This window comes from Astatotilapia calliptera, chromosome 23, assembly GCF_964374335.1.
Source record: "Astatotilapia calliptera chromosome 23, fAstCal68.1, whole genome shotgun sequence".
Taxonomy (NCBI): Eukaryota; Metazoa; Chordata; class Actinopteri; order Cichliformes; family Cichlidae; genus Astatotilapia; species Astatotilapia calliptera.
The window spans coordinates 28,270,044-28,286,611 of NC_137443.1; the positions used below are offsets into that span (position 1 = coordinate 28,270,044).

The 16,568-nt window shown below is 40.1% G+C and overlaps 1 protein-coding gene across 1 annotated transcript; it reads left to right on the forward strand.

Annotated features, from left to right (window-relative positions):
• The first annotated feature begins 1,045 nt into the window (after window positions 1-1,045).
• Window positions 1,046-14,466, forward strand: ctdsp1 (CTD (carboxy-terminal domain, RNA polymerase II, polypeptide A) small phosphatase 1). The gene is made up of 7 exons (XM_026157768.2): window positions 1,046-1,503; window positions 11,138-11,286; window positions 11,372-11,473; window positions 11,964-12,020; window positions 12,645-12,737; window positions 13,684-13,869; window positions 14,210-14,466. Exons 1-7 carry the CDS (start codon window positions 1,431-1,433, stop codon window positions 14,336-14,338), a joined length of 789 nt encoding a protein of 262 aa, XP_026013553.1. The 5' UTR covers window positions 1,046-1,430; the 3' UTR covers window positions 14,339-14,466.
• Window positions 14,467-16,568: the final 2,102 nt, after the last annotated feature.

Genomic DNA, 16,568 nt, shown 5'->3' on the forward strand with positions numbered 1-16,568 from the left:
GGTACATATGGTAAGGTAAGAAAATTAACAAGTAATTTATCCTCTTGAGAACCAGCCTATTTGTTTATGTTCTCTGTAATCGACATTTGTTTTTGGTCTCTATGTTTTGACTTATTTAAGCTACTACACTTAGCCCTGATGTACTAAATGGAGGACATCCTGGGCTTACCACTGATATCTCGTGTTTAGGTGGCCTCTATTACCTTCAAAGAGAAAGAATCACAAAATACAGTTCAATGGGAAGATTATTTTCCTTGGTTCTCAGGATGGTATAACATGTTACTTTCAGTAATGACCCAAACACTGTTTATAAGTACAATATTCTTTTCTTTTATTTTATTTTATTTTTTTAACCAGACTCAAAATATGACTGACTATTACTTTTAAGTTTATTTCTACTGGTTTAAAAAAAATTCTCAAAATGGAAATTGGTCAAACATAATAGTTTTATTTTATTATTTTAATTTTGCAAGACCAAACTGTATATATGTGGTCAGACATACTTCTCTTCGCGGAATCGGAGAAAACGGAGACGACACTTGCACGACACTCCCTGTCTATAGGCAGTTTCAAGGGGACCCAAACTGGGCGTTTCTTCTGTTGTTGCTACTTCCAAAAAGTTAAAAAAAAAAAAAAAAAAAAAGGGAGAAAAAAGGGAGAAAAAATTTTGCTCTTGATTGTGCAAGTTTTTTTTTTTTTTTTTAACAAACAGCAGTCATTACATGACGAAGGTACAACCACACAGCATACACGCCAGCGGCTAGTGCGGCATTTAAGGTGTTACAAAGTATCTGAAGACACTTTGGTAAAAGTTTGAGTCAAATCTGCAGGGTTTAATTATTTAATGTGGGTTTTGTTTTTGATCTTTTAATGTTATAGCCGAATAATAAAGTGCTTTGTAGGCGACATGTTTAAGGTCGGTAGCCGTGCAAAGGGAGCAGGGGCACTATCTAATAATAGTGTTTGTCTAAAGTAAGTCCGTAGTAGCTAGCAGCTAGCTTAGCTAACTCCTGAGTAACTTTGTTTCGGGCCACTCTAAGGGACCGTCGTCAAAGGGGCAGAGGCCGGCAGGGGGAGCGCTGCACAGAGCCGTGCCCTTACTGCGCCACTTTAAGTGAAATGGGAAGCCTTGAAACCTCCATGTTTGTATCTTGAAATTGCAAGCGGAGTTGAGCACCATATTGAATCAAAGTTGCCAACTCCTAGACAAACCTCTTAAAACTTCCACACGTCAAACTTGAGCGCGTATCCGAGCGGACACACGGATCCGAAGAGTAATGGGCGCACTGTAGGTGACTTGTTGCGATGTTTCCCGGGGCGTTTCAGCGTTGTTTTCGCTCACGTTAAGTTGGGTTAATGCAGCACCGAGTCGGCGGACTATCTCTAACTTTAAAGTGTGAAGTTGGCACTCTGGACCAGACCTGGATGTGATGGACAATCCGTCCTCTGTAATCACCCAAGTGAGCCGGGATGAAGAGGGAAATAAAGCCGCGGGAGAGAGGGGTAAGTTGCTTATTTATTTATATTATATATATATTAATTTTTTTAAATACCCCTGTGCAGTCATGTCAGGGGAAAAAAGGAAAAGAAAAGTTTTGCAACTCCTGAACTCCGAGCCTAAGCAGTAAGCTGCTTATGAGCAGCAGCACAGATAAAGCCAGTGTTAGGAAAGTGGACAGAAAACAAGTCAGAGCAAGAAGACCGCGCTGTTGTGTGTACATTATGGCTGCGGCCCTTTGGCCTCTGATGAAAAGTAAAGGAAATGACGTACAGCTGGTTGAGACATCTGTAATAGTAGTCAGATTAAAAGCCTTTCCAGGTCTACCTTAAATCCCGGTTTCCTTGGAGTGATATCATGTCAGATAAATAACTTTTCCTTTTTTTGTTTTGGCAACACCACAAGTGGCCGCTTTCTGCAGCTTTACCAGTTCGGTGTTCACTCACATGAAAGAGTGCCTCTGCCACCGTACGCGCACACAGACAGGTCACCGCTGTAAACTCAAGCTTAGTAAATAATCAGGTGACCTGTCAGTCATCAGCCAAACAATGCTGAGTGGAAGCTAAGACTTTATTCAAACAAGATGCGGACAGACAGACGTACATAGAGGCAGTAGTGCCTATTTTGGTTTTAAAAGTGGAAGATCACATCTTGTAGTCTGGTGTGTTACACAACCTTTTCCCTCCATACATGGTGTTTACTCGATGTGAAGCGCAGCTGCTATATGAGACAGCGTGTTTGCTCGAATCTACCTAAAGAGATTCCCACAAAACATCTATAGTTTGCAAAGCCACATCAAATCATACTGAAACTTTTAGTTTCTCTTTCATTGTAAGATCAGGTTTATGCAGTCTTTGCAGTTGTGTTTTCTGGTTCTCGCTGAATTAAGGGACATAATTTCACTGATTTTAGCACAGCAGCGACTGAAAATATGGGCTGAGTGATTGTAAAGATCCTCCATCAGCCTTCTGTCTTGCAGTAAGTCAGCCTTCTCAACTTTGTGGAGTCAGGTCTGCCCCAGATGTTAATCAGTATGCTGACAGAGTAAATGGAGTTCAGTAAGACTCATATATGGAAGCATCTTTTTAAAACATTACATGCTAACCAGCGCATTGGGTATTTATGGCCAAAAAATAGGATCAGAAGTCAAGAGCTGGTGGTAATACGACTACTATTACTATAACCAGCACAATGTGAGAGCCCCATGTTATTGTTGTTCCTACTTCATAATAGGAACTTTGGTCCAGGATCAACATTGCAGCTGACTAGTGACATTCTCCAAGCAGTTCAGTTAGCATTAACCAGGATGTTGGCTAATGTTCTTTAAACCACGGGTGTCAAACAGGCCGCAGCCCAGAATTGCCCCAACAAAGACTCCAGTCTGACCCACTGGACAGGTTTAGAAAATTTTAGACATAAATTTTAGACTCAGCTTACTACTGATAAAGACATTCACACCACATCAATATCAAATAATGGAAAACTCCTGTTTTGTCATTTTATTTATTTATTTATTTATTTTCAAAAGCAAAATAAAATCTATTGTGGAAATTTCATATTTTTTAACACTGAGATGAAATTTTGAAATGACACCTCCCCCCCCCTCATATTAAAATATATATGCAGTTAAACGTTATGCTAACAGAAAAGATTTTACTGGTCTGACCCACGTAAGATCTAAGTATTTTGTACATGGGAACGTCAAACTCATTTTACTTCATGGTATATTTTAAACTGTCAACAGCAAAGTGGGGACTTTGACAGTTAAACCTATGCACTAAATCCAAACAAGGTCTGACATTGGGGGGCCAGAAATGAAACCGGATAAACGTACAATTAGAATTGGTGCTTTAAAAAAACCAAAAAAGGGAACTATAGCACACATGATTAAAATTCAATAGGTGATGATAGAAGTACAATTAAAGACTGCAGCTGGTGATGGTAGTCGTTGTTGTGCTAGTTCTCCTGTTGCGGCCTGTAGGCGTAGAGGCCCTCCAGCTCACCCTTAACCTGCAAGCAGAAGAGCTGCCTTCACCAGTTGTAGTTCAGGATGGTGGAACTGGGTCTGAAGTTTTTGACTGATCACATGTAACACTGTCCTCTCAGGCATCTAAAATAAAGAGCTAGCTGCTAAGGTGTGGCAGTGGCCCACCTGAGTATGGTAGAGAAATGGACTTCTGAGAGTGTTTGGAGAAACTAGTGTCACCATCTGAGTAACATACATGAAGTAGAAGAGAAATAATAGGTGCAGTTTCTACTCCACCAGTTCAATAATGACCTCTAATTATGACAGTATTGCTTCTATGAATAGTTCTCAGAAGGCACACTCGCGCGCCCCCCCTTCTTTCATCTGTCCTCTGGCTTTAATATTGTGTTTTAATTTGAAGTTTACATTGTTTAGTCTGCCTTTGTGAACCCACAGAGCCGTTTTAATTTGTCTCTCTTTTTATTGGAGACTTTCATAGTCGCATCAAAGTGTGGCAGCTGTTTCAAAGGCTTTTGCACTTTCTTCTGCATTGAGACGAATCCCTGTAAATAGCTTGTTATCACTCAAGGCTAATTTGAGATGTATTGTCAGTTCAGTTAATTCCATTATCAAGCACACGGGTCAAGCCCTTGTGCCTTATCAAAACTGTAATGTTAAAGATATTTGGAGGGAGTAAGCCAATCAGGAAAGCCTGGTTACTTACTCCTCAATGTACGTTGTCTGACTAAAGTCCGTTTTTAGCTAAACGGTCAATAACAGGGGTGGAAGTGTCTGCAGGAAATCTTTGAACGCCAAGCTTAAAATAGACTCAGATAAAGATCAGATAAGGTGGAGCATCTTATCGTGAGTCTGTGGACTGAGGATTAATTCACTGAAAGTCATGTCATGATGGGAGCTATTTTATTTTTGGTAAGGTGTGGCATACAGTGTAACGTGTTCAGTGGCCTAATTCACAGTGCTAAGTGTAATCTTACATTTTTCACAGTCTGATAAGCTGGAACTCAGTTTTGTTTTAGTTTTACTTACCTTAGCAGTGTGACGGTAAACGGATGAGCCATGATTACCTGATGTTTGGAGATGATAGGCTGGTAAAGCAATAATTAGAGTAAATTTTGCTTTTTGCGTTCCTCATAACTTGTTTGTTTATTAGATTGTTTTCTGCATTATTAAAGTGTTTATATTAGAAGTAGCTCTGAATGTGTTTAGCCCCGAGCTAATGTTTAATGCTGTTTTTTGCAATGCTGTACTCAGATGGTTCTCTTGTGTTTTGAAGTTGCGTTGTTAACACTGTGCTGAAAACCACAACTTAAACACTCTTTAAAATGTTTAAAATGAAACTTCTGACAGTGTCGGTTGTTCAGTTAGAAGCGAGGTAATTAAACTTGTCTTAATCGTGGATCAACCCAATATCACACAGTTATGTTGTAATGGTAAAAGAGTCCGACTGGATACTAATACTTTACAATTTGAAACTCTGATATCGACCAACATTTTTGTTCTTTCTTTGCGCATAAGGAACATAGACAGATTTCCCTAATATTTATGTGTAACTATAAGCCCTTATTAAGATGCAACAGTGCATTTTAAAATGCACTTGGTTTATTGTCACAACAATGCTCAAATTGCTCATTTACGCGCTGCTTGTCATTTGTGGCATTCGGAACGCGTGTGCTCCCAACAGGGAAGATGCAGAGCGGGCTCCGGTAGACGACTATGCAGCATCAACAATCATAACATGGCGATGGCGTCCCGTCTCTTCACTTTTTAAAATTCTCCTTTAGCTGTTATAAATGCGGATGCAACATATTGGCAAATAGTAAATATCAGCCTGGCTGATATATTAGTTGGTCTCTAAATGGCATATGATAAAATACTGATAAATATTAAAAAGTAAAAATGTAAATATCCAGTACAGACATGGTGAACAATTTACGAAGTGCCCACTGGATAAAGTTGTAGATAATTGTGTATTGAAGTACCATGAGGGAGGCATGTGATCCCAAAATTCATTCACACCCGAAGGATACACCAAGCAAGAAGTTATCCTACGCAACAAGAACAAAGAGTCCCTCAGCAGATGCTATATCCCCTACTGAGCTCTTATTGCTGGATTACTAAGTTAGAAGAATGATATGAAGAGAGGGAAAATACTTGCTACCAAGTGTGTTGAAAAATAATAATAAAGCTATTATATGTGTTAACTTTTAGTGCTTAAAGCTGTTGTCCTTACTGCAGCTGAATGCCTGCAGTATGTTCAGCTCCACACTGTAAATTGTCTCCTTTATAATGGGCTCATCTTCATAATGCTTTTATCAATTAAAACATCCAGGTGTTTGGTTTACAAATACTGAAGTGAGTCAAGACTCCAGGAAGCAAATAAGGACTTGATGCTAGGAATTACGAGGACCTGAGGGAGTGAATGAAGGAATGAGGGGAGGAGTGATGAGTTTTCATTAAAGAATACCAGTGACAATAATAATTCAGATGAAATCAGCTCAGTGTACATAGACACTGGTATCAGCTTACCCAAGCTATGCTACAAACACGATGGCAAGCACCTTCCTCCACTGATACCCGTCTGTTTCCTCTTCCTGTTTTGGCCTGAGCACAGCAGAGGCCAACGGAGGGTCAGACGGGGTTTGAATCCACAAATTGAGTTGGAGGGTATTGCAGAGGAGTAATAAAAGAGGCGTGAGAGATGGACAACAGAGGTTTGTGTGTTGGTAACACAGTCACGTCTGGACAGAGAGAGAAAGGGAGTATGGTGCATAAAGGGACAGAAACCAAGCCTAATGTGAGACAGAAGAGTGAGGAGCAGAGCTAATCAGAGGTTTACAAGACCGGGAGAAACCCGCACTGGGAGCCTGGGCTTGACGAGCATTCATGAGAGCAGAAATAATTTCAGTAACTCGAATAAAGTTTTGTGGTTGGCGAGCAAATTTATTTTTTATTTATTTTTATTTATTTATTTTATTTATTTATTTATCCCCCCCCCCCCCCCCCCCCCCCCCGTTGGAATGATGTTAAACTTGGTGTGCGGATCTTTTGGCACAAAGACTGATCCCAAGCACTGTTGTGGGTTTATGATATATGTTTTGCATATCAACGACCGGCTCACTAATTGGCTTCAGAAACTGCAGCTAAACCACTCTCCATAAATATAATGCCTCCAATAAAATAAATCGAACACCCCAGGAAACATTATTTCACATTTATTCACCCAGTCTGTTAGCAGGTAATGAAAGTAAAGCGAATGAATGGAAAAAGAAGTGAAATGGATTATTATTATTATTATTATTATTATTATTGGTATTTGGGCATATGGGTGTTATTGAAAATATGAGGTCAGGTTGTAGTATGTGTTTGTTTTTTGTGCCACACCCCGAGAAGCTGAATATGCGACATATACTGTAGAACTTTATACAGTTGTATTGAATAAATAGCATGGGTAACATAAGTCATGTTACAGAAGACTGTCTGAAGACTATCATTTCTTTGGTAAAAAGTTCTGCTGCACAAATGTATAGGAAAATTTAAAATAAATAAATATCCTGAAATAAAAGAACACAACCACAGCTGACACATCAACTTAGTTATGGCCCATCTACGCTCCAAGGGAGGGACAAAGGCATACGAAGAGCAGTGAGTCTTCTGTGTCAGATGTGCGACTTCACCACAAATCCCATGTGGTAGTAAAGTATGACACAGCTGTTCAGCTGTCTCACAACACTTCGTGTGAAGCTGGTAAAGTGCTGTGTAAGACTATGAGCTGCATGCTCTGATCTCAGATAATGAGGTCAGAGCATAAACCTTGTAATCACAGGAAGTTCGTTGTCACAAACTCCGCCCACCTCCTGTTTTAAACCTTTTGTATGTTAGTTGCAGCCAATCAGAAGATGGTTTCCTTAAATTGGTAAGACCCTTTAGTATTTAGTAATTATCTGCTTTTCAAAGTGTTGTTGTTGTTTTTTTTATATAATTTTTTAAATTACTTTTCAACTAAATGATCACAGCAGTGCTTTAGCTAGAAATTATTTTCATAATTGCAATTACCACAATTAGTGTTCAAAGTTTCTCATGAGTCTTTCACACATGCTATTTGGAAGGCTAAAACAAACTGCTTTACATGTGTTAGATGTTTGATATTTAAATGTTAAAAATTAAAAATGTCATTTAAAAACCATAAGAAATCATTTTCAGTATGATCAGAGGGGCACCTCAATGTCAACCACATATTTAATTTGTGGGATATTTATAATTAGAGCTATTTTGTAACTTTGTAATATGTTTGTTACTGTTCTTTCTGTCTTGGAGCAACTGTGACCACATTTACTCTGGGATTAATGAGGATTGTGATTTACTTATAATTTATTTGAAGCCGGTGTTGGTACCTGTAAATGAAATCTAAACAGCCGCACAGCAAACCCATTACAGGAATGAGTTTTGAATACCTGTTGAGCTTCCAGGTACAAAGTGTTCGTTTGCTACACGATGATTGACAATAAGGCTGCCAGCTTTGGTTAATAATCAGTTTCTTGGGAACATCTGGAGGGTTTGTTTTGTGAACAGAAAAACTCAAACACTGCTTAAAGTCCTGCTTTTGTGCTTATTTTGCAAAGTAGTAGTTAAAGTGATTTTTATGTAGCTTCCATTTGGGTTTAGAATTTATAAAAATGCTTGTCGCTTGATGTAAGTGATTAATGAACCTGAAGTTCAGGTCTTTCATTGCCTGAGTGGTTAGTTTGCATTTTATACATACCAAGCAAACGAAAAGTTTTGAATTGCATCATTTTGGTATTGAGTAAATATTGTTTACAGATTGCCTGCGGTGGTTGTTTGTATTATTAATTAATTTGTTCTGGTTGCCGCACATCACTCAATAATTAACCTGATGTGCTTAAAAAAATTTGTCTCTTTGGCACCATCGCTTCACGTGGTGTTAAAGTGGTGAATTTTCATTGGTGGGGCTCGAGTCGTGTTTTTCTGCTGACATCAGAGAAGCAGTTACGCAAGAGGTCCGGTCAGGCACGTGTCTCCAGGACGGCCTGTGCACATGACAGTATGAGGAAAGTTGCTGGATGTCCTTTGTACTGTTTTTATACAATCACTGACTAGATGGGGGTCATGAGTTAGGAAGTGCTGTATGCAAGTAGAGTATTTCAGGTATTTCAACACAGGAAGTGTGTCAAATTAAATTTACATTAAAAAAAAAAACAATTTGGTCATTTACGAGGCAAAATTTTTGGGGTAGCTACGAGTTGAAATGAACAAACACAGCTATTTTAGTAAAAAATGATATGGGACTGATCATTTACCAGCTTAGATGGTGTGGTAAAGTTTTCAGTGTGTGTGTGATTATGGAAAACTGTGGTCTTGGAGATACTTAAGCCATTTCCACACACGCACTGCAGCCCTGAAGTTTTCCAGACATTACCCAATGGACGTGTATGCAAGTACACATGTCTGACACAGTTGGATATTAAACCTTCTTTAACCTTCCAGACCGCTGGTGCAAAAATCATGTGATGTCAGATTGTGTTGATTTGCACCAATGTGAGAATAAAGCAGGTAATGGCAGGCTGAGGAAATTTATAACCAGTCCTGGGCTTCATGCATGCTTGATTGAGACAGCACCCTCGACTAACTGTAGTGTGAACACGTCTGATGCAAATCATCTCCCGCTGTGTGCTAAATTTGGGAAAGGGCATTTTCATACGTGAAAACTGCGACACTTTTCCATGAAAGATCGCTGTGTACTTTGGCAAGGCTTTGCATATTTGTGGGTACATTTTGTCAACAGTAGTAATAGTGAAAGATGGTCTTGAGAACTTCACGAGTGTTTAGTGTAATTAAAGGTTTGAAGGCAGTTGTGGTCAGAGTAATTACCAAATTATTACATGAGTATTACACTAACCATTGAGGTTGCAGCTGTTGCGATCAGAGTGTGAGATGGCTCTTTCTGCAGTCCTGTTTTTCAAAAATCATACTGGTCAAGAGGTAAAAATGAAATAATTATATATTTTACTTGTTTTTGTTTTGGCATTCACATTTTTACTATGTCATGGAAGAAACATAAAATGCTATATAGTTGATCTTTATATTTATGTATGGTAAAAATGTGCAAATCTCTTTAAATTGTGAGGTTTTATGCATCAGGCCATAATAAAAATAATCTGGTACTTGCCGTGTCTTTAAAATGAGGTAAACACAACAACTGTTACACTGTCACTATTTTAGTTACAAAATGATGCCAAAATGCTGAATCAGCATGTTTTAAAAACTAAGAACAGCCCTACTGCTTCCATAGGAAGATAACTAGCAGCCAGGTGCTGCTAATCAATGCACTTTAATAACTGATCATTAGTAGACGTGAGCATCTCTACAAAAAGACATTGCTGGTCTGGAGCATTCAGGTGTGTTAACTAAATACCAAGTAGGAAAGACAACATGACTGATCTTAGAGAAGCAGAGGTGCTCCCTATCAATGTGAGAAGGGTTATAAGTTTGAAGCCTATTATTCTACAGTGAGAAAGATTATTTACAAGTGGAAAAACATTCCAGATCCCTGCCAATCTTCACAGGAGTGAACAACCCAGAAAATTCACCCGGTTTGTCAGATGTTGCAACACAAAGAGATATTGCAAAAAACCCAAGAGCTACATCTCAGACTCATTAGACCTCAATTAGCATGTTAAAGTTCATGGCTTGTTTGAAAGCGCTGCAGGAGAGCGCTTATTCTGTTTTAGGAGACTGTGGCAGCACGTGTTAGGGTTTGCAAAGTTGTAACTGAGCAAACCACAAGACTTCTAGAACAGTGTTTTGGACAGACTAGACCAAAATCTTTTGCTGTAATGCACAGCATCATGTTTGGAGAAAACCAAACGCAGCATATCTGCACAAACACTCCAACTGAAGCACGGTGGTGGACGTGTGATGATTTGTGCTTGCTTTGCAGCCACAGGACCTGAACACATCAGTCATTGGTGAACAGAGGAGTTCACGGTCGATTCAAAGTATTCTAGAGACAGATGTGACACATCTGTCTGACAGCTAAAACTTTGGCCAACAGCCATGCAAAAGGACAATGATCCAATCACATCAGAAAATCTGCAACAGAATGGCTGACTCAACCTGATGTAAGGCCTCACCACAGCAGGATTTCAGAGAGCCATGCATAAATAAATGCCCACAAATTTCAATGAATAGAAGCAACATTGTAAAGAAGAGTAGGTCAACATTCCTACATGACCACGCAAGACACAGCTGAAGTCATACAGAAACCCATTAGTGCTGAAAGTGGTTCTACAAACTACTGAATCATGGGGTGTGCTTGGGGTTTTTTTTTTCTTCTTTTTTTTCTTTTAAAACACACTGCTTCTGCATTTTGGCTTAGGTTTTACCATGTAGTAAGGACTAAGTAGTTTTATGTCTTAGTGTATTACTTTGTTCGATTGTTTGATCAGACTTGAAGACTTTAAGTAAATGTCTGTTTTGTGCCCATGTGTTCAAAGCATACCGATAATGATGATAAAGATATTCCCATGCACCTCTTAATATTAAGAGCTTTTCCTAAAAGCCAAGCTGTTAAAGATCCTGTATGTTGTAATTACTGCAAGCTCGACAATTTCTTGATCTATCATCTTCTTCTGCAGGTTCCTCTCCCTCTCTGTCTTCCAAGAAACCCAGGAGTGGAGGCCTCTTCTCCAGCCTTTTCTGCTGCCTGTGCCGGGACCAGCCTGAGCCGCCACCAGTCAACAACAACGCCCCTCTCTTGGTAGAAGAGAATGGAACAGTGTCCAAGGTGTGTTTTCTCTGTTGCCCTGGCTCAATTTTTATTTGTGTACTTTTGCAGTCAGCTCATTATTTTGTGGTTTCTCTTTTTGAAGATCCAGGCGAAACCACTGCTGCCTCCAGTGAAGTCAAAAGACTCCGGAAAGATCTGTGTGGTTATAGATCTGGATGAGACCTTAGTTCACAGCTCTTTTAAGGTAAGGCGGGGGAATGATAACATGCTGTAGACTGAGTTATACAAGCAATTATGTTCAACTTCAACATTTGCAAGCGTGTTCTTTAATTTCCTGCTGCAGGAACTAAAGGATGTGTGTGTTCAGAGAGGCTTTACAGCACTTAGCTGTCCCCTGCGATCACATTACATCATTATTTAGTTACGTTTAGAACACAACAGTCCAAGATCTGCACTTTTCCCTCCATCTGGTTGCTGTTGGCTCTGGCAGTGACATTTTTGTCGTGGCTGGCAAATGCCAAACTCAAACACAGTCACTCCTGCATCTGCGCACACACTGACTGTCTCAACCTGTCTGTCTAGAAACAACACTAAGTCAGTTTATGTTTTAGCATGTAAAAGGAAAAGTCCAGTGTCTGTATGTGTTTGTTTGTTTTGTTTTTTAAGTCTTTATTTTGGTTTAATAAGTATCTCCCCCCCTTTTTTTTTTTTTTAAATTTTTTTTTTTTGGTTAGCCTGTGAACAACGCAGATTTCATCATTCCTGTGGAAATCGACGGAACAATACACCAGGTAATGCTAGCATCATCAGAAATATTCATATTGTCATGCACTGTGCTCATGCCTCATTGTCATTTTGTCATTTCGGTTGTGTGACAGCACTTCTCTTGAGCGCATTTTGCTGAGTATAGAAGGTGATGTCAGCGTTTAAGGGATTTGAGGACGGCTGCTTGGAGTCCGATGACACACGATGGGTCTGGGCCTGATTCAAGTAATCCAGGATAGGTTTGTTCAGACAAGCACAGCCTATTCCGGATGACTTGGTTCAGGAACGCTGCCCTGAGCTGCCAACACAGCAGCAAGGAGGAAAAAAAAAAAAGATGGAGGAAGAGCTTTAAGGAGCCCAGTGCTTGTCTTTTTGTGAGCTACAACTGCATCTTTCTCATTTAGCTTCAGTTTGGCTTGAATGTCTGCTACTAACTCCTTGGAAGTAAATAAGATGTTCTGCAAAAATGTAACATCTGTCCATTAGAAGAAGTCTCCAGTCATGAGCTGCATGTTGAGTTTCTCCCCCTTTTTTTAAAATAACATTCACTTGAAACGTCCTCAGGCAGTTGGAATTTGTAGAAACATGTTACATTTTGAGTGTATGGCGTGTGTGCATGATGCTGATTTAAGGATTCCTGCATCTTCCAGGTGTATGTCCTGAAGCGGCCCCATGTTGACGAGTTTCTGAAGAGGATGGGGGAGCTGTTCGAATGTGTCCTCTTCACTGCCAGTTTAGCTAAGGTGAGAAACCACCTCATCGCAGCCAGCTGTGCTGATTATTAATGTATGGTTGGCTGATTCCCTGCAGTTGACAGCAATAAACTCGGAGGGAGCAGGGAAAAGCTGGATGTATTCAGGGAAGTTGTCTGTGAACAGTTTAATATTTTGGATCCTTTAAAATAGACTTGGGGCGTTATGAGAGAAATGAGAAGAGGTCATTTGAGCTGCTTCCTTATCTCCCGAGGGATAACACAGCAGGGGGAACCGCGTGTTTGATTTGGCACAGATTTCATACCGGATGCTCTTCCCGATGTAGCCTTCCCATTTTTCAGTGCTCTGAGACTTGCACTAGGCGCACACTACCTTGTGACCCCCCCCCCCCCCCCCCCCCCGAGGCTGGGTTTGTCTCGCTGGCCTCAACCAGGGTCTTCATGTGTGAGACCCGTTAGTAAAAAAAACCTTATTCTGATTGCGTTGGTTGCTAGCAGATTGCTGCAGTTGTCCATAGTTTGCATGGAAGACTGCAACTTGGCTGCAAACACTCTTGTTAATCATCAAGGTAGTATAACTTGGAGGTGCAACCCAAACTGAAAAGATTTGCCTTCAAAGTAAAACCTGATAAGCCAAAACTTGTAATTTCAAGGTCTCTGTTTATAGTTGCTATACAAACTATGGGCGACTGGCAATCTGCTCATAACCCAAGCAATTATAAGGTTTTCAGTGCAGGACTCTGATTGGCAGTTGCTGTTATTGATTTCACAGCAACCATTTTATTTTTATTGTTTCCCCTAGTGGCCACTGGTTATCAGGCAGTCTCATACCAGTCTCTAGGTCTGTGTGAATGTGTTAACCACGACACTGTGATGGTGGCAGTAAAAACTAATACTATAAACTGATACTAAAAACGGAAATCTCAGCTGTATCTACATAAAGATTTTGCTTTAAATTGAGCGTGCTTCTCCATCAGTATGCAGACCCAGTCTCCGATCTCCTGGACAAGTGGGGTGCTTTCCGCTGCCGCCTTTTCCGGGAGTCTTGCGTCTTTCATCGAGGGAATTATGTCAAGGATCTGAGTCGCCTGGGTCGTGACCTCAACAAAGTGATTATTGTGGATAACTCCCCTGCCTCCTACATCTTCCATCCTGACAATGCAGTAAGTCTTCTGGACAGCACTTAGGATCGTTCACCTGCTTAAGCAAGTTGCTTAAGCAAGTTCATAGTATTACCCTCAAGGTTGTGGTTGATTTTTTTTTTTTTTTTTGGGGGGGGGGGTACAATTTCCCAATTTTGTAACTGTATTAAAACAAGTATTGCACTTTTATTGAAAGATGTAGTTTGGGGGACACTAAGCCCAATTTCAGTGTCCCACTCTTACTTGATTTATTGTTTAAATAAAAAAAGGCATCAAAGTAAATAAGATGAATAAGAAATTAGATTTCTAACTATATTTGTTGAATCTCCACAACGATATTGATGCTTATGTTTTTGTTCAGGTGCCTGTGGCCTCTTGGTTCGATGACATGTCCGACACAGAGCTGCTGGACCTCATCCCGTTCTTTGAGAGGCTGAGCAAAGTCGATAACGTCTACACAGTCCTCAAGCAACAAGGGACCTCAAGCTAACTTCGTTTGACTTTTTCATCTCAGCTCTGAACAAACCGGCGTACAAAAAAGCAAAAAAAAAATTAAAATTCCCCCAGAAACGCCGGACCAGCCAGGCTCCAGCTATCACTGCCCACCAGAACACAGACTGCTTCACAGCCGCCAGAGCCATCAAAGCAACCGTCCCACACACCAAACCAAGATCACCATGGGAGAGCCTTTGGTGACATTTTGACGGCATCGACACTGCCACCTCCTGGTCAGACAGCAAACTGTCTGCAAGTTGCCTTCCAAGAACCAGCTGATGTGAGTGAATGGACGAGAGGATGAATGAATGTTTAATGGCCTTTCTGCAGCCCCACTGGACTTTCAGTAGAGTAAACAAAGAAGAGGTCTGTAGCCACGATTCCTCTGGACCTGGGTACTGGACTTAGACTTCTCATGGATGTGATTTGGCAGCCTGATTGCACAAGACTTGCAGGAAGTTTCAGAAAGGTTTACGCTTCTTGATCTGTTGGATTGTTGAAAGGGCAGGTCGGAGGTATACGTACTGTAGATGTCTTTTAAGCATTTTGGTCAAGCGTTATGTTCTTCACAGCCTAATTTTATCACACTATCTGTCTCCAGTCAAAGGCATGTGATCCTCAGTTGTCATATTTTTAGAGCTTTTAGAGTGACGTGGTCAGGTTTTTAATAGTCATGAGTTATCAGTGTTATGAATGAATCTGATTTTTAAAAGGTTTCTTTTTTAAACTCAGCTGGCATTGCAAGCTCAGACACTATTACAAGTTGTTAAATGAATGAATAAAGTGATCGGACCACTTTAAAAGTAATCTAATCCCTTTTACCGCAGATTAAATTTATATGCTAAGCCCATCTTAAAAGATGAACACGTGGGCACGATTTTAAGTATTTTTACTGTCTGTGCAGCAGGTAAAGGAAATCAGTCAGATTCAGAGCACTGACTCGGGTCGTGACTGCATTATTTTATCAGAAACCTCACACTAATCTTTAAGTATCCATCTGCACTCGAAAGTGACAGAGCAGCTGTTAATGGATCTGGTAGATGTTAGCCTCTTGTTTTAAAGCCACACACAAACCTGAATTTGTCTTCTGTGTATTTACAGACTGTAATTGGATGGTTAAAAGAAAGTTTTGTGATGTTAAAAAGAAAAGACACCGGTGGATTTGTCATGATCTTCAAAGTACTTTTTCCTTTTTAAATTGTCTTTTAAGCGGTACACAGAGGCTGGAAACTATTTCTAAATTTATGTCATGAAATAGGTTTTGAGGAGGGGGGGGCTGCCACGAGTATCCCAGTATATGGGAGGGCACATCTTTGAAAACAAAGTGTTTAATATAGCGCAGGTTTTAAAGGAGCTATCCACCCCAAAACGACTTAAACACTACAATAAACTGCTGTTAGTGATGCCTCATACTGGCTGTTTCCTTATGTTTTAAACCTGGCAGAGATCTGATACTGTGCAGGTTTTTGTGATGTTTTTGGAAGCATTGAAAAGCCTGTGCAGCTACAGCAGATCTAAAGCTAAGTCTTTAAATGTCTGTTTTATTTTATTTTTTCCCCTTTTTTCTTTTACACAAAACTGCAGAATTTTTTGTATTTCTGCCTGCAGATAAAAACCTAGCAGGGTGCCACAGCTTGATGCTAGTCCGCTCATCAAAGTTACTAAGTGCATGCTGGGAATTGTAGGACTCACTGATTTTTGCAGTTTATCAGCAGTAACAAAGAGTGGAAAGTGTGAGATTATTTTGGGGTGGAGTCTTCCTTTTTTCTTGTGCACGTCTGTGTTGTGTATCTGTGTTGTGTATCTGTATTGTATTCTGCCCGCTCAGTTTTAAGGAGCAACGCAGTTTCTAACGGGCCTTGCAGATTGGTGCGATCGCCCTAGTTTGCGTTGACAATGTGTTGACACTGATGAATGAATGTGGTGGATTTGACTTGGCAGCCTTGATGGCAGGCTTGTGACGTGACTTCGCCTAGATGAGGAAGGGGTGATTAAATCTACCACCTTAAGAGCTATTATTACTTTTTAAAAAATGTTTAACAAATTATTGTCAATCAAGATTAGCCTGTTTCATTTCTAAATAATTAACTGATTTTTACTGCTGCCTTCTATTATTTTTTATTTTTTTCCCCAAGAGTCATCTTCTTAAAGAATATTTACAGTAGGTTTTCCAAAACGGGAAGACATTGCTCTTGCTGTTTTCTTACAGGACCTGGTCGGTTGCC

What these genes read in the sequence shown, in the direction of transcription:
- ctdsp1 (XM_026157768.2), top strand. Translation starts at nt 1,431, where the DNA reads ATGGACAATCCGTCCTCTGTAATCACCCAAGTGAGCCGGGATGAAGAG. An exon ending in AGAATGGAACAGTGTCCAAG is followed by an intron (nt 11,287 to 11,371) that starts GTGTGTTTTCTC and finishes CTCTTTTTGAAG; the next exon opens with ATCCAGGCGAAACCACTGCT. An exon ending in TCGACGGAACAATACACCAG is followed by an intron (nt 12,021 to 12,644) that starts GTAATGCTAGCA and finishes TGCATCTTCCAG; the next exon opens with GTGTATGTCCTGAAGCGGCC.